Source organism: Chelmon rostratus, chromosome 10, assembly GCF_017976325.1.
Source record: "Chelmon rostratus isolate fCheRos1 chromosome 10, fCheRos1.pri, whole genome shotgun sequence".
Taxonomy (NCBI): domain Eukaryota; kingdom Metazoa; phylum Chordata; class Actinopteri; order Chaetodontiformes; family Chaetodontidae; genus Chelmon; species Chelmon rostratus.
This window is the reverse complement of record NC_055667.1, coordinates 4196668-4217886: the sequence shown is the minus strand read 5'-3', so window position 1 is coordinate 4217886 and position 21219 is coordinate 4196668. Positions and strand designations below refer to the sequence as shown.

Genomic DNA, 21219 nt, shown 5'->3' with positions numbered 1-21219 from the left:
ATTTTAGAACATTACACCTGGATTTTCCTTTTGCATCAAAATGAGGCACTTTAAAATTTGAGTTATTTTCTGTGTGCGTCACCTTTTCCCCTACAATCATTATTGCCTAATATCTCAATTTCTTTGCACCTCAGTCCCAATTATCCACATTAGTTCTGGCAGTTTTTTGGCTGCTTGTCATATTTTTTTTTCCTTCAACCCAAGCTGAAGTTTAACTTGCTGCTTTTCTTCTGCTCTCCTTTTCAGCTTTAATCAGTCATCAATGTCTAGGAGGCAGGGGACCCTCAGAAGTCAGCCAGCCTGTTCATTATCACCATTAACATTTTTCATCCATGATTATCCCTTAGAAAAACAACTGCACTGCATCTGTCTCTCTCTGTGTGAGTGTGTGTGTGTGTGTGTGTGTGAGTGTGTGTGTGTGTGTGTGTGTGTTTGAAAGAGAGAGAGAGAGAGAGAGAGAGAGAGCATGTGTGGTAGGTGGAGTGGGAATGCTGTAGGGAGGAACTGATGTAAAATTACGGTCACTTTAATTAAGCAAAAATCTACAAATGACCACCCCACACAGCCATGCAGTCTTCTCTCCTCACCAGCCTCTCATTCGGGCTCCACACAGTTACGCAGTAGCTCTCGTGAATCTGCTGTCATAACTGATGTCTGGCAGCACCTCCTCTGTCTTTCTTTTTTCCTTCCTGCTCTCGCCCCGGTCTTCTCTCTCATTAATCTTCATTGCTCATTTTCTTCTCCCACTTTTATGTTCTATCAGCAGCGAGGCAGCACACTGTGAAGAAAATGATTTGTGCAAAACTTCCCATTCCAAATTTGATCAGAGTTGGCATTCAGACATAAAATGTCATTTCTTGAGTGTTTTTCAAAGGTTTCTCGATGGAACTTTTGAATTGCATAAAAATGACTGGGAGGTGGTCATTCATTTGCCAGGGGTAGAAAAAAGCAGGAGTGGGAAACTATTGATTCGTATGTCTGCTGAATTACTTTTATGAAAGCAGGACTGCATTATATTGGATGCAAAAAGGTTTTGAAAAGCACAAAAAGTGGCCAGCTCAATTTGTTTTCCTGCAGCCTTCATTTTCTGTCTGTGAATCATTGTACTGTGACCCTGTTCAACTCTCAAGTCCTCTTGTCCCCACCTTTCTTTTTATTCCTTGTCCATCATCCTTCTCTCACTTGTCTTCCTAACACTTTCTAATGGATTTTTCATGATTTGATGAATTGGTTGCTTTCAAGTAATAATCTGCAATATTTGCATATAAATACATTTGTTTTGATATGACAGTATTCCCACTGACTTCTTTAAAAAGATGCAGAGACGTGCATGCAGAAAACGTGATGAGACTGAGTTTTTAGTTTTATATTAGTAGAATCACACAGAGGACATCTGTCACCCAAATGGAGACAATGCAGGCCGAGCTGGTGCAGTTCAAATGATTTATTACAAGATGGCAATAAACAAAAGGCTTACAGGATGGTGAGGGTCAAAACCAGAAAGGGCGATCCAAATATATGTAACACGTACTGGAATGTCAAAAACTCGACACAATGCATGCTGCCAAAGGGCTAAAACAGAACATTTCAATACATCGGATGTTGCAAAACTGAAGAAAACGATTACAAAAATTTCCATCTTAGAAATATGTCAAGAGTTAGATCCTCTGTCACTTCAGGCTGCAACAAAACAGACTCACGCTTTTATCTTTTCATGACTAGATTACTGTAACGCCCTGCTCACTGGCCTGCCAAAGACTTCAATTAGCAAACTTAAAAATGTAGCTACAGTTCTAACAATAAGATGCAGAATGAAAGAATCACTTCAGTGCTCGCCTCTGTGAGCTCCACACCTCTTCTAACCATGATTTTATGGCTCTCACGGGGGGCACAGTCATGCTGGAACAGCAAAGGGTTTTCCCCAAACTGTTGCCATGAAGTCGGAAGTCCCCAGTTCGCTAAAATGTCTTTGAGATGCGTAAGTCACATTGTCCTGCCATCTGCAAAAACCCAGATTCGTCCATCAGTGTGATTGAAGTGTGATTAATCTCTCCAAAGATTGTCAGGGAGGTGCTTCTGCTGCACCATATTAGCACTTATGGTTGACTGGGGCAGATCTAGTAGGGCAAACATTTCATGAACTGACTTGTGGCAAAAGTGGCATCTTACGACAGTGCAACAATTACAGTCCCTGGGCTCTTTATGACCCATTCTAAAGTCTAAATGTTTGTCTATGTAGACATCGTGGCTATGTGCAGGATTTTATGAACCTGTTAGCTGAGGCTGAAACACCTGAGCGCAAAAACTTGTACTGATGTCCACTGACTTTTGGCCATATAGTGTATCAACATCTGAGGAGTAGTTTGCACTTATTTTTTTCCTTGACTTTAACTGATTTGTTTTTGTTGCATGAAGTAAGTAACAGTAAATGCTAACTGTCTGCATTTATATACCACTTTCATCCAAAGCACTTTAAATCTGGTTCTCGTTCACACACACACTCATGCCTGGATGGAGGTGGTACAGGAGGTCATTGTTGAAAAGAAATCTTACATATTATATTTTTTACCAGTAAAATCTAAGAAGCGTTTACAGCCTCCTGTGTTTCTTCCCTGTACAGGTGAATGCATTTCTGTCCTTTGTGATACCCATGCTGGCCATATCTGCACTGAACGGGATTATCGCCAATCAGCTGCTGCGAATGTTCCGCGAGGCAGAGCAAGACAACCGTGTCTGCATCATTGGGGGAAATCCCACCATCTTGAACGTCACCGTGGAGCCCAACCGCGCCCAGTCGCTTCGCCACGGAGTTCTCGTCCTCCGTAAGTGAGCGTGCACACACATGCACGGGAACACACACTTGCACACACACCTACGGGAGAGCTGGTTATTTGAAAGTGTTCCTTTAAAAGACTCATTTCTGTTCTGTTCTGTTTGCATTTTCACTACCTGAAACCGTCCTCATTTTGAATCCCTCAATTTTCTGTGTGTCTGCAAGTTCTGCCATAGTTTGTCTTATTGCCTGCCTCCTGCCAACTGTGAAGCCCAGCTCACCTCGGAAAAGTTTCACAGCAAAGTTCATCTGTGAGTATGAAGCGGGGGGCTAGAAGCCTGGAGAACTACTGGAGCCAACTGTGAACTAACTATTCACACAGCAGCCAGGTGCACGCTGCTTAATAATGGAAGACTCAAAATACTCCAATTCCATTAAAATTCATTGATTTTACCACTGAATTTAGCTGTTTTAAATTGTGGTCAGACCAGACCTTAACCCTTGAGGATGTTTGCAGTCCACACCACCAGGCAGCAGGAGAAGCAGACAACACACTCATCCAGCATTTATTTAAACATATGCGCAGGCACGCACATTTTCAAGATATCAGGACCTTTATACATCACGTCAGTCGCCCCATGAGACACTTATCTGCAATTAGGGCCTTGACTATGCCATTACATTGATTAAAACGTGTGATACCAGGAGATCCACAGATATTTACATATGGAGTCAAAAAAGGAATATTTGCAAGCTTATTGTTTTACTTCAAACCATAATCAGGAGCAGGTAGAAAACAGCAGTTAATAACAACCAGGTGTGCCAGCAGGATACTAAAGTGCATCAGTTAGGCTGATAATGATGATGATGAAACAACTTTAGTTCTTTAGAAGGTTGAAGACCACTGTTCAGAGGAGGTTTATATCTGCTGATGATTGATGTCTTTTAGCACTCGTCATAGGTCTGAGAATTCATGCCCGACTCTAAAAAGACTTAAAAACGTACTACCCAGAACGGGGAAGAAGCTGGGGACCTGGACTTAAGCAGAGCTGAGAAATGCTGGAACTGAACCCAAACTGACCCCATCTGTTATTTGAAAGCTGGGACTCAGATGATGCAGAACCAAGAAATGTAGGACCCGAACCCAGCCGAGACACACAGACCAGATCGGCACAGGTTTCACATTTGATTTACTCATTTCAAATCATTTTTGCCGTTTTGTTGTATCTAGCATAACAAAGATAAAGTTGACTGTTTGCCCATTTGAACTATAGTACAAATTGCTCATTCATTGCATCGGCTGGTAACATTAGCATTGATAATTTTCTATCACGTGTGGCTCTTGTGGCAATTTATTAGGGATTCATAATAAAATATGATTTCTTTCTATAATGATTCCCATTTCATTGGTCTGCTCTGTGTCATCATGTCACAGATTGAATTTGACACTCAATTGGATCAAGGTGAAGGCAGTGACCAGATGTGTCCGGTTTTGTCTGTAATCCTCCCAGTTACAGAAGTCATTGCCAATGTCCGGCAATTTTAATTAAATAAAAAGGATTTTTGAAGTGATTTCTTACATTACTCGGACTGTGATTGTCATTTTTATCATTCAAATGTAAAGTAGACACCGACTGACCTTCACTGTAATGTGCCTCTGTACTCATCCATAATGAAAGTCGACTGAGGCATTGACTCGGAATGGGGCACAGTTTAATTCCTCCGTTCTCTCTGTCCCTGTCCATCTTTAACTGAATCGACCTGTTTGTTACGTGTGTGTGTGTGTGTGTGTGTGAGTGAGAGAAAGATAATGCTTCCAACTTAAATGGATCCAAGTTCAAAACCCAGTGTGTCATAATAAGCCTTTCTTTGTCCAGTTGTTTCATAATTTGGCAGCTCAACATCAGACTTTATTACTCCCCCACGCTATAAAATTGCAGCTGCAAGGAATTTGACTCTGGTTTAAACATAGCACTCAATGTACGTGCATAGGCAAAAAGACATACACCTCAACAAGGACGAAAAGATAAAAAAGCAAAAGACTGAACAATTAGTTCACTTAACAAGTTAAGAAGTGCAAGAAATGTAAAATAAACAATAAACAGCATATGTAAAGAATGATGAGGCACTAAATAACATCTACAATGACATTTACAGCGTGCAGGTATTTCTGTTGACAGTCACAGTGAGCGATGAATGTACATGATAAAAACTGTGCATTAAAGGATTATAATGGCCAGTCAGTGAGTGTTAGAAGGTCAGCGACACTGCATGACTGCTAACTGTTCATCAGGGTGACGGCTCGTGGGAAGAAACTGCTTTTGTGTCTGGTTGTTTTGGCCTTCGTGATCTGCAGCACCTACCAGAGGGGGGAAGTTGGAACAGGTTGTGTCCAGGATGGTCTGCTGTGATGCTTCCTGCCAGTCTCATCAGTCTGGAGGTGTGAAGGTCCTGAATGGAGGGTAGGTCGGTACTAGTGATTTCCTCAGCAGTCCTTACAGTCTGTCCTGCAGTCTGTTCTTGTCCTGTTTGGTGGCTGACCCAAATAAGATGATGATGGATGTACATAGAACAGACTGGATTGTTCCAGTCCATATGTCCCTGGGTGGTTGAGGTGTTGCAGGATGTAGTTCACCCCATGTTGACTGCGTCCTCCACCGATTTGTTTGCCCGGTACAGGGGTTCTAGCAGGGGGCCTATGATGTTCAGCACCGGCCTATCAAATAATTTCATGACCACAGACGTCAGGTCGACGGGCCTGTAGTCATTTAATCCTGAGACTGACAAAAATCACAAAGCTGCCCTTAGCGAGTCGTGGTTTCCAGAAATAGCCATTTTCAAGAAAATAGCTACTCCACACATTTGGGATGACTTTTCTTTTCCCCACAAACCAGTGGGGTCATTTAAACACCAACTGTCTGCTGCAGGGGGGTGAGACTCATGTTCTGCTAAAACTGGGCTGTTTGAAATAGTTATTGTGAGTGAGGGTACCTCCTGTTTTAATGGTTAGAGCATTTATGTGATTTAGTGCACACTAGATGGAATCAGTGGTTGTAGTCTGTTAAACCAAACAGCTGAGCAACATATTTGACATGTAATTGCATTAACAGTTTTTTTTTTAAGTCAGGCTTTATGATTGATTCTTCTTCCTGAATCAGTCAGCACCCAGAGGTGTATTTATCAGCCCAAACCTTTTCACCACCAACAATCACGCAAGCCACTGAGAGGATATTTGTTTAATGATATCAGACACTTTGTCACAATGGAGCCACAGCTCGGCAAAATTCATGAGAAGGGGCTGCAGTGTTATAGGTCTTCTCATCTAAGTCTCGGCAAGAACGTGAAGAAATACTTCCCAAAATGTTGAACTAATCCTTTAAGGCCTCTGAAAATGTTTGACTTAGACTTGTTGGTCATTTAGTCTAAATAGTTCGCCTTATTCAAATCTGCACATTTTACCCACTTGGAATTTAAATTAAATTAAACTTGATTTCTAGTTCTGTTAATGTTCAGTTTTGCTCACCAAAGCACTTTATGTATCCTTGAGGTCTAACAAATGTACTGAATTTCCTTTCTCATCAAACAATGCAGAGCCACTTATTTTAAAGAATCTTATATTGTGCATTATTTACATAAATGCTTGTTAGCTGGCAGTCTTCTTTGCCTTGGATGACACATTGTTTTCCTTTATTGCACATTACCTGTCGACCAGTGGAACAACATGGGAGGAATGTTTAGCGCATTTCCTGTGCGCTTGCACGAGTAGGTCTAATCCCAATGTAGGGCGAGGAACCATAGTAGCCAATTATTCTCCGTCTTTCCGCTGGAATATAAGTCTTAATTTGCTTTGGAGCAAAGGTATTTTAGAGTTGAAGCTGTGGTGATTTCAGGTTTCAGTCATCACTCGATGTCCCTGGTTAAAATGTGCAAACCGTATACAGTATTCAAAGAGCTGTGACGGCAGAGGTTAGGTTGCCATGGTTTCAGAATAACTGTTTCTGATGAATGGCTGTGTATGTGTGATGACCGACTGACCGATTGGGAGTGACTGAAAATGACAAACGTCGATGGGCAGAAAGCTGAGGGCGGAGCTGTTTGCTGGAACACACTCCTGACAAATGAGATCCCTGTCTGCCGCGGTCTTATTGATGGACTACATGGGTGTACTGCAAACACTCACACACGTGCACATACACCCACACGCATATGCACACACTAGCCGGGACTCAATGCCGGCTCTGTTTGCTGCTCGAGTGTGTTTAGGTATTTAAGCATTCCTGTACTGTTTGTGTTCTTTGATAGTTCAAGGAAACACATGTAAACAGTTGCCTTTTAAGATGTGCTGACATTTCAGTAAACAGTGCACATTCCCATATCCACTGTGGAATAGAAAACAATCAGCGCTAAGCGTTAGTGACATTGTGAGCTGAGAGTGTTTCTTGACCGCACCCCAAAGTGGTGCCTGAAGAATACTTAGCTCTACTACACCACCTGTAGAGAAATGTATGGTAGACCCTGATGTAATCTCCCCTGACAGGCATACTAATTGGCAGTCGAATATCTGTGAGATCTCTGTTGTGCTGCTGCCTTATCATGCAGTGATAAGTGCCCCGTTCAGTGTTGGACCGGAAGAGTTTCCTGCAATGTCTAAGATTGGACAAGGCCCCAGAATAGCAACACCCAAATGGACAAGTGTTCTTGCAGTAGGTAGGAAAAAAAAGTAGAGGGAGAAAGGTTTTCTTGTAACCTGGAGGTTGTTGCTTTGCATTTTGCATTGGGGATAACAGCAGGGCTCTTTTAAGGAGCTGCTGGAAAGCAGCAGTAGCCATTACGGCTGTGAACTGCCTTTGATTATTCACACACATTGTGATTGGGGGGTAATGCATGTTCATGCACCATGACACAGTATGTGACCATAAGCCATGTGCTTTAAAGCTGGTCTCAAGGCTAAGAAGCAAAATGAATGTAGTATTCATCAGTTCACCCACCGCTTCAGACTGAAATGTCTCAGCAACTATTGACATTTGGCACAGATATCCAGGGGGTCCAGAGGATGAATCTTAATGAGTTTGTTGATCCTCTGAAATGCTCCACCAGCAGGTCAATATTTTCACTTATCTTATGCAGTATCTCAACATCTATTGGATGGATTGGCACAACATCTTGTACAGACATTCATGGTTCCCAGTCTATGTGCCCTGGTGACTTTGGCAACCCCCTGACTAAACCCTCTGGTGCCACCATGAGGTTGACCTTTGTGGATTTGAGTGAAATGTCTCGACAGCTATGTGATGGTTTGGAGCTGGTAACGTTTTCACGTCCCCCTCATGATGAACTTTTTTGATCTCTTACCTTTTCATCTAGCACTATCGTGAAGTTAAAATATTAATTTGGTTGATACTTTGGTTAAACTAGGATAGAAAATGTGGTAAACATTATACCGGCTTAACAACAGCATATTAGCATGCTAACATAAGCATTTAGCATTTCGTGTATTAAACTGTGCCAGAGTGCATCTTCACAAAGCTGCCAGCTGGCTGTTGGCTGTTAATCTTGTTTTTCTGTTTCGTAATCACGATTTTAGCAAATAATGCAACAACAAATTCATATATAACACACCTCAATTTATATTTATGAAGTCAAAATAAACCTTTTCCATTCTGAGTTGAATCAGCAAATACAGTGTTAGATAAGATCAAACTATGACTACAATACTCAAACTGTGAAGGACAATACTGAAGGGCACTGTTTTGGTCTTGGTCTTGGACTTTGTTCTAACTTCCTAAACCTTCTCCCCTTTCTGTCCTGCGGTGCTGGTTCCACTTAAACTAAACATCGTCTTGATCCTGAATTCAAACGCATCCCTTGGTTTTAATGACATTATAGATTGCCTTTGGAACGTTGCTTCCTGGCCAGGTGTTTTCAAGGCTGTGGTCAGGCAACAGTCAGTTTATTAAAAGCCTCTCACTTCATTGAGATGAATAGTCTAAGTCTGGCTGACTGCTGAGCCAATCAGACGCAGTGTACCAGCTTGTCATAACAGTATTGATGAAAACGCAGAAGAACGTGAAAGAAGGAAAGGAGAAGACCGAGAGCACCTGAATAAATCTGCTCCTTGATGCGTTTTGTAAATCTGTTGAAACTTGGGTTAATTCCCCCTCTACAGCTTGTTTTGTACTATTTTTGATTTGTTTTTTAAAGCTTCTATTTTAATGAGAAGTGCTGCCATGCATGAGGGATCTACTCAGCCTGTAAACAAATACAAATATTGTTCAGATAACAGATTAAAAACAGCATCTGAATTTTTTTGCTGTTGTTTTTTTTGACTAATTGTCACACTGCTTTTTCTCAGAGTATTAACTCAGTCAAACGAAAGACAGGAGAGACATCACACACACACACACACACACACACACACACACTGTTAGATCAGCTGAGCTCACTCTGTACATGGGTTTGACGTTGTATAAAAAAGGCGCTCCTTACATCTTCAGATCTCCCAGTGTCACATTCAAATGTGGAACAGCAACGTTGGTCCACACCACAAAATGCATTCGTTTCTCAATAATGGCTCCAAAATTGTGAGATACATTTTTTTTTTTCATATTCTTTTCTGTTGTTCTGTTGTTCTGTTGTTCTGTTGTTATGAGTCTGTTACGTTTGAGTCTGTGAATACAAAAAAAGGCAGACGTTTCTTTCGTCTTCAGTGAATAAATGCAACATTTTCTATGATGGCGGTTGCTATGGATTCTGTTATCACTGAAATCACGTAACTTGTGTTGATTGAATCATGTTGTCTGTGTTGTGTGCTTGTCTGAGCTGTTATTTGTGTTATGTTACAGATGATGGAAGTCTCTTTCCATGTTCAAGTTTTCTTCCTCAACACAAAAACACCAAAGTGTCCTTGATAATGGAAAAACTTATTGATTTTGTAAATTAAATTAAATGAGTTTGATCATTTTTATGTCACCACGGTAGATGATTTGATGCAAATTTGCAAAGGCAAGTCAGGGTTACGGCTAAGGGGGCAGTGCATTGTGGGTGGACTCATTCCTCTCCTGTTTCGAGTTGTCTGCCATGGCTGGACTTCATTCCATTTTGAATCCCTGCCGGACCTTAATCTGAATCCAAATACCACTATCTCTGTTAACAAAAGGCACTGTAAAATGGGAAGCTGCTTATTTATTAGAACATGTGGCTGAGGAAAAGCCATTTCTTTTTTAAAGTTCAGATTTAAATAAGCTTTATTGGGCATGACAGATCAGAAACCCAGCCTATATTGCCAAAGCAGTACAGAGAATAATTAACATTGACAAATTATCTGCAATAAATATGCAGTAATATGCAAATATCAACGGTTATATAAAATGCTATTTAATGAAGACATTAAATAACAATTACATTCAATTAAATTTACGACCACACAGAACAGAAAAGTTGTCCAGAATGTTTGGGAGGAACAGGACCAGCAGAGAGAATAACATGGGCAGCTTTTGCAGCTGATACTGCACACTGAGTGAAAGGCAGAAGGTCAGAGTCATCATGTGTGTTCCTCCCGTAGAAAAATAAGCCACACAACGTTCTGTCCATGTCTCTAACAGAGCCAGGTTTTAATGCTTCGGGCTTCCTTATTCAACCAAAACCAGCTGCATCAAAACATTTCTAAAAGATCAAGAAAGCACGTGAAACATCATGCCCAAAATTTCTGTTTAAAAAGTGGGTTGTCTCATTTTCAATCATGAATGTGCCCTTATGCTGTCATTAAATTGCCTATCAAAGTCTCATAGGTAAGCTCTTCAGTGTTGGGTATTCTCCTCACAGCTGTTTTTTAGTCAGTGTCAGGTAAAGAGACAAATCATTATTTTTTGGAAAATTGGTTTAGCAACAATTTGCTTGAAAAACAGCTATTGAGCTGTGAAGGGATTCTGTATTTCTATGAAGATGTTATAGAAAAGTATAGTATCCCTGTTTCCCAATGTGAGGATAGTACTGTAATATTACATTATGCTGATCACGTTGCAGCTCAAATATATACATAATAAATATATTCCTCGTATAGAAGACAAATGCTCTTCTTTGTAATTATATGGTTGGTTGCATTACATTGAGTTATTGAGCACTGTTTTCAGCTGGATCTTAAACCCTATTTTGGTAAAGAAATTTTACGTATACAATATAATTTGTTGCTGTATTTATGTTTAACAATCCCAATTTCTCCAGCAATCAACAATATACCATTACCTTGCTCATTGTTTTCACCACATTTCCATTCATACAATGAAATTCTTGAGGAAATCACCATCTTATATGGCCTTTAGACAAACATATCAAAGCATATATGTTCAAACGCTGTCACATTTAAAACCTGTAATCATGAAAACAACTAAAACTATTCATTTATGCAAACTCCTCAGTATTATACCTTGAATGATTTTAATCTTTTCCAACTTTTGCCTGTTTTTCTCATGTATTTTGTCTTCATTGCTACATTACTTGAGGACATGCAGATCAATGCACACTAAATGTTTTTCAGTAACGGAAAAATATAACCTTAATCCAACCTGCATCAAATCTTGTACCGTGGGCACATAAATGGGATCTTTTTTAATTTTGCACATCAGTTTGAAACAAATTCCAGTTTTGTAGTTGGACAGGCAAAGCGGACTGGCATTGTCTCTACAGCAATGGCGTCTGAGGGTCATGGGTGATTTCGCCTTCTGCTATCCAAAACTCATCATCGGTTCTTATCAGTTCTGTTGTGCAGTGCAGGAAAAGCCTGACTAATGCTCTGCTTCTTTATTTTTACCTCCTGATCCCATATCCTGACCCGTCACCCTTGTGTGAGCTAATGAGCTGAAGTGGACGCCTCGAAAGTCCAAGCAAAGAGAGCCTTTCAGATTCCTGTTAATAGATTTCTCATATTTTCTCATCGACATGGAAAACAGCACTTTGAATGTTTGTTGGGTGTGTTTGATAAATACTTGATTTATTCTGTTTTATTAGCTAAAGACCTTTGTGTTTGTCCTCACCTGTGCATCACAGGAAGATCAGAAGACATTTCATGACCAAATGAAGCAGAAAACCGGTCATTTCAGAGGCTTCACTCTCTTTTTCTTGGCACTGTCTACAACTTCACTCAAATGCATGTTGTTTGTGGCTTCAGTGAAATACAATTCAGATAATTTCCCCGTTGGAGTGATGTTGCAAGGTATACATACAGACTGTCACTGGGTTGGTGTGTATGATTGACATGACCTTTAATAGTTTTCATCAAACACTCAAGATGTCATTCTTCTCTCTATTCTTGTGTCTTCATACACACACACATTCAAACACTGAACACTGCGCACAATTTGCAAGCCTTTTCACTCTCTACATCAATTTCATGTTTATTTCTGTTTTGTTTGTGTGTGTGTGTGTGTGTCTGTGTGTGTGTGTGTGTGTGTGTGCATGCGTGCGTGTGTGTGTATTGCTCCTTATCAATCTAGTATATTTTTGTCATGTCCAGGAGCGGTGGTCATAGCCTTTGTGGTCTGCTGGCTGCCCTATCACGCTCGCCGCCTCATGTTTTGCTACGTCTCTGACTGGTCCAAGTGAGTAAAGATTCTTCTAAATTACACACACTTTTACACATGCACAAACCCTTGTACACACACACACACACACACACACACACACACACACACAAATATTGGCTATAGCCATCATTTAGAGGGTCATCAGTTAAGAGCATCTGACAAAGAGGAGCAGGACAGATACATCTTCCTGATTAGAGTGCCTTCATTTAACAGTCTTATCATGTCTGGCACTCTCTCTCTCTCTCTCTCTCTCTCTGTCTCTCTCTATCTTACTTAGTCTCTCTTTTCTCTCTCTCTCCTCTAACAATTAGCCTTTCCATACTATATTGTTTTCTTAATTAAATGAAACAGGCACCATTTCAGAAAATGGATGTTAGGTCCCACATGTAGTTGGTGAATGTGGCGACTGAACCGTGGATCTTCTCTAAACACACTGTTCCTGTAAAACACACTGTCTCTTCAGTGAGTCAGATGCACAAAACATTAGGTCTGTGGGCCTTCTGACATGCCTGAAATTGATCGAGAGTTAGTTTCACTTCACGCAAAAAATGTCAACATATTTCATGTCAGATTGCCTCTTCCACAGATTCATTACATTTTGCATCCTGGAGGCAGTAATTTATAAACTCTCATATTTCTCATTTTCAAAGTCAAACTGAAATAATCCAAATTCATTTTGATTATATTGCTGGTGTTTGTTTTGACTCTGTATCAACGAAGGATAACTGAAAGTTTTATTTTGTTTTCTACAGTAATAATGATACTTCGGTGCTCTCCAAGGATTCAAGACTTGAATCACAATAAAAGTGTGGAGTGCAGAGGTTGCAAGAGAAACTTGCAATCTGGTCATGTATTGGGCAAACAGCACTGAGGTGTTCGTAACGTATAGTGTGTCTGACTGAAGCTACTTAGCCTCACTCACTCACAGTGTGGTGACACCCTCCAAATGTTGAAGACGCCTCTTAAATCCTTCACGGTTAAATGGCCGTTGTGGGTTTGCTGAAAGGAAAAAACATTTTCTCTCAATCATAGGATATACAATGTGACATGCTCTGGTCAGGAGAAACCAAGGAGATATTAAGGAGAACTGGATAGTGTAACAGCTTCTCATGAATTCGTATGAAAGGTGCTCAGTCCAAAAACGACGATAGAAAACCAATAAGCGGGAAACCATTTTGACTTTTGCGCTCAATCAAGTCCACTGGCACCATCTTTGAAAGCCGGTATCCAGTTCTCGTGATGTTTCTATGGTCGAGAGTGTCACCAAATGTCAGTGCATCAGCCAGAGGCCTGAGGCTTAGAAACTGTTTCCACAAATATGCCCATGATAAGTATTTCATCCTCTTTCAAAAAAAGGAACAATATCCACAATAGCTGTAGTGTCATTACTCTATAGAGAATTAAAATTTCAACTAGGTGTTGTTGTGTCATATGAGAGAATTCATCAGAGAAAAATAAGCCATAGCTGTTTCACAACATTGAAAGTAAAAGTGATTGGAAAGAGAAGATATTATCTGATGCTTTAGGCATGAATGCACAGAGTGGCTGTTATACGTATATATATATATATATATATATATATATATATATATATATATATATATATATATATATATATATATATATATTGTAATCAGTAAAAGCATCTCAGATAAGTTTCAAGTTTATTTCTAGGGTTTCCTCTGCTCCTCTTCATTGCTGCCTAAGGAAGAGCTTAAAAGATATTACTCATCTGCCTGCTATAGATCAAAGCTCCATCTGGCTGCAGTTTTTATGGGATTATGTGTGTATGTGCACAACAAAACATATACAATTTTCTATTGTTGCAAGGAAGGAGCAAGCAACCTTTTTTTTTTTGCATTACACTGTGAGACATCTTGTAATCTTTTGAGCTTCAATTTCTTGTTTACCTGAGATGCAACAAACCTGTAAGAGTACTCAAATTAGTTACAATTAGTTACATTACTTATCAATAAGAAATTTCTACGGTTATTATAACACATCACTAAGCAACTGTTTGCCTTCCAATGCTGGTTGTAAAAATGTGAGCAGCCGTTAAAATGGATTATGTTAATACTGTGCTGCTGTGTCGATGTGTGTTTTGTGCATCATGCCTGCGGTGAAGACTTTATTGAGAAGCAGGCACTGATTTTATTATCCCATAGTTTTTAGCTACAGGCACCCAATAGACCGCAGCGTACAGCATCAGCACAGCCATCATGAAAGCAGGTCGACTCTCCTGCCGTATGAAAGGACAGCGTTATTCCCTTTTGATACATTTCAATTGTAGAAGAGTGTGATTTTATAAATATTATCGTTCTGGGTGATAAAAGGCAGCAATAAAACAAGGTCACTCACTCAAAGGGAGTTGGAGGGGATACCAGACAGTTCAATTTTGTTGATGTCTTCTGCTCGTATGTCCTTAACTATCAATTTTCTTCGACATTTATAGAGACAGAGGACAGACAGAGATAGTGGAGGAGTGGAAGGTGTGTGTGACTACAACAGCAGCCTGTTGGTCTGTTCTTATTTTTGGTTGGACGGCAGCAAATGGGCTGAACCTATAAACCTGAAAGTCTGCTCCACTCATCCATTACTCTACTTGTTAATTTTAGTTATTTGCTATTATCAGTATTTGTGGCAGTTATGTTTTTTTTTTTATGTTTGTACTGAAATTGACTAATGCAATGCCTGTTTGAAAGTTTCTATTCAACAAAGTGAGAAAACAAACACACAAAAATCTTAATACACATCCATCCTGAAATGAAAAAACATGCACATGCAGCCATTTCCTCAATCAATTATTGGATTTGTTACGAAATCAATGCAAAAAAGAGGTTCAAAGTATTAAATGTACCAAATAATGCTACACAACTTCCAGGACATAAAGTAGATGGGACGGATGTGCAGGCCAGTTTAGCACTTTAAAAAAATCTCAATCAAGCCATCACAGATGGTTTCCCACGGGGGTCTACTGCTTACATTATACACGAATAACATTATTCTTCCCAATCAATACTTCAATGTCAATTTCTTTGCTGATGATACTATTTTATACACCCTAGAGTCCAGCCCAGCCCAGGCCCTGACTCATCTTCAATCTGCTTTTCTTTTTCCAATTATCACTCCTTAATCACAGACTAGTTTAAAAGACCAAGAACAAGTTATTCTCCAGCTCCACCAGTGACTCTGACTATCCTGCCATTTAAACTTCAAATGGCAGTTTTGTTGAGTTATACAAACACTGAGGAATTTTTCTTGATGGCAGACTGTTCTTCAAGATCTATAATCAACATTTGACTCAAAAATTAAAAAACAAACTATGAAACCGTAAAACTATTCAGCAGTTAAACCCTGTGTGTCATAGTGCATTACGCCTTATCACAGATTTCACACTCTTAATCTCAATGAGATTCCCTGACTAAATAAAGATTGAATTAAAAAAGGTTTCAGCAAACAGGCTTCATTTGGCACACTTCAGCTCCACCTGGAGTCAGGCGCTACCAAGATGGCAGCTTCACAATGAGCTTCACAATGGCTTTTCAGGGACCTGTGGGTGACGTCACAGAGACAATGTCCATGTTTTATACAATCTGTAAGTGAAAGCAGCATGTTAGCAGAGCGGCAGCAGTAGCACCTTCAGTCCTCCATCTGTGTATACACAGGATGCCTGTAGGTCACCCTCGTTTTGGCAGCACTCAGAGCCCCAGACACAAGTTACATGCATAAAACATGGATTTATCAAAATACAAACTTTCTGTTCCGGCAGAAAAATGTCAAAAGTCACATAGCAGAACTCATCAACATGTAGCCACTGCTCTCTCAGTCAGGGAGTCGGCGAGCTCTCAGGATGCCACAGTGAGCACACTGAGATGCAATTATCTGTCGTCCTTGGAGAGCAGTGAGAGACGGCTGCTTCTTTATTCTGTTCCTCTACAAGTGATCAGTACAATCAGTGGTGCACTGTGCAAATAACACAAACAAATCACTGATAGTGTCTTTTCTTTCATAATTTTATATGCCATGTGGTTCTGTCATTGTTTTTCTATTTGTTTTATTGTCTTTTGTATGTTTTCGTTTGTATTTTAGAGGACATCAACCTGGCAGGGACTGCAGATAATGGACTAACTTTGATCCTCAAAGTTAATTAATGTGCATTGTCCCTTCTTTAATAAAATAACATAAATTTAAACAGGTTTCACAGGAGCCTCTGGGCATGTTGACTGAATTTCATGCCAAGAAGCACCCAGTGGAGGTGGATGTGGGTTGGGATAAGCTGCCTTCGGTCAGTGTTGTAGAGGCTGGTAGCTGTCACGACCACTCAAATATTTTGCTTTTCTTTCCTGGTAATAGCAGTCCTCATGACAGCCAGATAGGACCTGCATGATTCTGCCACAAGAGGAAGTTGAATAATGTGTATGAAACACAATATCTCCACTTTTGACAGTGCTGCACCTGTGGTCCACAGTTTTCCCAACATCTTGTGTAATTATGATGAAAAATGTCAGGTGCTTGAGGGATTCCTATCAGACAAATTCTACCAGAGAGAGGACTAGCTCATGGCTCCTGTGTCACCCTCCATTACCTGAATCTATATAATGAAAAGGTCATGTTCAATACTATCCCTGTTGTCCCTTTCAATCCTGTCCTCATTCATCTTTAATAGTGTCCCCGTATGCAGACAGACACACACATAATTGACTTTCTGCACACTTCAGTGACCCTTGTGTATTGCAAGAGTGGAACAAATCAATACAGTACACCAGATTCTAGTAACTGAGATGGCACTCGGGAGTTTCCACACTATGTGACACGTTGATGTGTTATGACTTATAACCTTTAAGGTTGCCTATATTGTCTTTTTTGTGTGTAGTTGTCTACTCGTCTTTTTTCTCTTTTACATACCCGCCTATTTGGTGTCCATTTAACCCTGCTTTCCCTGTGCACTCAAAGAAATACAATACTGTGTGATCTCATGAGAGACATCTTGGTGGTTAAATTATCCATAAAGAGATGACAACATAACCACCAAGATCGCATATATATGTTCTCTGGGAAATTATTTGCTATGGTGGTCCACTAATGCACCACAAATCCCATTAAAATGAAAATTAGTTTTCACTGAGAAATCAGTATATGTTGTAAGGAAAAAAGTTTAGGTGTTTTTTTGTTTGTTTGTTTGTTTGTCTACAGTGATGGCTCCCTGTATCCAGAGTATCCAGAGGATGTGGATTTTTGTGGGTCTGACTGACGATGTCAGCACTGTCATTTGATTGGTGCAATATAGAAAAAATAGTTCATCATATTACTGCATTTCCACCAGCTACACAGGCAGTGAACCAGCTAGGGGCGATGTCATTAGTGGTTGCTAAGTCCCATCAAGCACTACGTGTGCAGCTGTGCGACACGTTGTTAGTTGCTGATGTTACAAGATTGCCTGCTCCTGTGAGTTATGACACCCATATTTGTCATATAACTATACCAATGAAAGGCCTTTATGTAAGTTTCCATCCAAATGTAGCACACATTTTCAGATGATCTGCAAATGATGATCTGAAAATGCAAATGAATGCACCTTTTCATCAGGTGTCATTAAAGTATTGAAGAAGAGGGTGCAGCGAAATGATGTAACTAAAAGAGTGCCAGTCAAATCTCAAATAATGGCAAACAGAAATATATATACATTACTGTTGTAATGAAGAATAGAGCAGTCTCCTCATCAGTCCACACACATCTCATTTTTTGTCTTCTGCCATCTGTTGTGTCATAAAATCTGGTTTGCAGTTTTTGGGTTTCTTTTTTGTGTAATTTCTTGTATTTCAGGTATGTATTGTATTAAAACAACATTAGCAAAAATTTGCATTTAACATGAATCAGTTCTTCAGAACAACAAATGTTGAAAAGGACAGACATGATCATTGTAAATTGCAAATAAATGCACTAAAATTGAAGTAAATTGAAAATCAAAGTCTTTAAATCTGGGGATGTTACATGTGTGTCACGGTCCGTTTTTGCCACTTCCTGTTTTATGTTGAAGGTTCATCCTATGTGTCATCTTTTGTTTTACTTCCTGTGTTTTTCCCACCTCAGTAATTGTTTGATTCGTTTCACCTGTGTGTCATTAGTTGTCCTCACTTGTGTATTTAAGCCTGTGTTTTACCCTCAGTCTTTGTCAGGTCGTTGTCTTCGTTTCATGTGCCATGCCCGTCTATCCACGAAAGTGTTTTCTAGTGTTTCCTGTGTTTTTAGAGATTTGTTTTGTTTTTCCTCTGGACCTTTTTTTGTCCCCCTGTTTCCTCTTATGGATGTGTTTTGGACTATTTCGTGGTTTCTTCATTTTAGACTTAGTCTCAATGTGTACATCTAAGTTAAATGTACAGGGGCTACTTTATTGACATTTTGTAGGGGGTGCCATTTTGCCTCACCCAATCCTGAGACCTGCATCAGATATCAATTTTCACCACTTCTGATGCTTGTGACAGGTTGAGCTAGTTTTTGAGCATCCCTAGACCCTCAACAACAACTTCCAGTTTCATGGCAAAATATCAAAATTTAAATGTCAATCAACTGCTGAGATGGGAAACACCCACTCTGAGCATTAAAACTTAGGTTTATTGTGCTGTTTCTACAAATGTGTCCCAAACCCTAGAACAGCGGCACACTGTATACATTGTGTTTTACCACTTCAGTATCTCCATTACACTGACTTGATTGATTTCCAATCCACTTTACGTGTAGTCTCTTTCATTTTCCTCTTACCCTACTCATCCACTTGTTTCTTTCCTTACTATCTCTGCACCCCTCCCATCTCCTGCCCCATCTTATGTAATCTTTATATCCTCAATGGACCCTCCTCCCATGCTGTGTAGCTTAATCTCCCTCTTCCCTATCCAGTCCAACAGTAACCAGAAGGACAGAGCCAGACCAGTCAGTTAAAAACACTTTAAACCTCACTTGTGGATTTCAATTAAAATGTTCCGATTGGATATAATAAAGATTTAACATTCCAATCCTTTACTGAACTGCAAATAAAATGAAAATGCTCCATATTCCAAAGGATTGAAGTCAGACTGCAGAAGAGCTGTCTTTATGGTTAACCATAAATCTGAACAGCTGAAGATTAGATCTGTACCACACTGACTTCAAGAGTCAATCTTACTCTCCAGTATGTGTCTATTTAATTCCAGCATTGACAATGTTTCTTCCTCTTTCTGTAGGTAGGAGAGTATTAATAAAGCCAGAGACTGGAAAGCCCACGCTAATTACTTGGAAACACTTCCTCAATAGCTGATCTGTTCATGAAGTTGGAAGCATTTCTTGTAGTGAATCAGCTAAAATGAATGACAGTGACATCAAAAGAGAAGATTACAGTTAAAAACATCACAGTTAAACAAGTACACCACTGGCCTTAGCCATGTCTGGATTCTTGTCAATATACTAGTTTACTCTGCCACCACAAGAAAATCTTTCAGTTTTTAGGACATTGGGACAAAATTTACATGAATATTCTCTCTTGATTCTAAAGGATTTGATATAATTTCACTATCTTGCAGCGATGCCATGTTTTCATATTCAACAAATATGTTAAATACACCACACATAACAATGGCTCTCTGTCTTCTGCTCTCTCACAGTGACTTGTACGACTTCTACCACTATTTCTACATGCTGACCAACATCCTGTTCTACGTTAGCTCGGCCATCAATCCCATCCTCTACAACCTGGTCTCAGCCACCTACCGTCAGATCTTCTTCTCCACGCTACGCTACTTCTGCATGCCCTGCCGCCATAAACCCAGGAGGCACCTCCACCCCCTGACCCGCCACTCCATCAGCATCTCCAGCAACCACACCCTCTCAACCAACATCATCAAAGAGACGGCCTACTGATCAGGCTGCGATGTCATACACTTTCTCATACTATAATCCCGGTCGCTGCGGGGGTTACTGGTCCAGCTTCATGGAAATCCTGCCACTGGTTTGGACACTGCACACTGATCTAGTTCTGGGGCCACCATGATTGTCATGTGGGGTGAAGTGTTCACTCTTAGACCACTGTGATTTAATTTAAGATGCACATTTTATGATGTTATTGTGTGATGTGCCTTCATTTAGTATGACATGAGTTTGTGAAATCATCAAAAACAAAATCATGGATTGAAGGGAGGGTTGAGGACTGGTTTTTCCTACTCTGATATTACGGTGATTATAACTACTTACTATCAGAACTAAGATCTTATAAAAATCTCTAGAATCTGTGCTAATCAGCATGAGTGACAAGTTTATCCTTAATTAATTTGTAATTAAGGATGTATAATTCAGCCAGCCGTCTCTTTTCCAAGCACCTGACAGTTCTCAGTTTCTCACTTTGCTCTGTGCTCCATAAGAGTAGTAAATGTTATGGATAAGATGTTAATGTGAAACCAAACACACCGCTGTGATATTTCCACACCAAGCACAGACACATGGACTTTTAAAAGGGAGCTATTATGTAGATTTTTGATGTTTAAATATTTGTAATAAATGTTCACACCCTTTTTATATATGTTTATTCACATAGCTTAAACTGTATTGCCTGCAGAACGCTGCAAGATTTGATTATTTCAAAGCTCCATCAGAGGCTGAGCCATGCTCAACATGATTGTCTGATTTCATGGGTGGTCAGGTGTAACTATGTGACTTTTCTTACCTGAGTGCAAACAGGCACTCTGAATGAATAAATATAATATTACATCTACTACTACTACTGCTACTACTGGAAATGTTGTATGAAGGTAATGAAAACAGCAGAAATGTTTATTCACCCTTTATACAGTTCACAAGAATCAAATACGGATAACAAGTAACTTTATTACTTACTCTATCTAA

The 21219-nt window shown here is 39.9% G+C and overlaps 1 protein-coding gene across 1 annotated transcript in view; it reads left to right on the top strand.

Moving 5' to 3' along the window:
* Positions 1 to 20674, top strand: part of ntsr1 (neurotensin receptor 1 (high affinity)) — a 44047-nt gene extending 23373 nt beyond the window's left edge. The window contains exons 2-4 of the mRNA XM_041946440.1: positions 2621 to 2822; positions 12282 to 12366; positions 19986 to 20674. Of these exons, the coding sequence (XP_041802374.1) occupies positions 2621 to 2822; positions 12282 to 12366; positions 19986 to 20241 (543 nt within the window). The 3' untranslated portion in view covers positions 20242 to 20674. The remainder of the gene's footprint in view (positions 1 to 2620; positions 2823 to 12281; positions 12367 to 19985) is intronic.
* Positions 20675 to 21219: the final 545 nt, after the last annotated feature.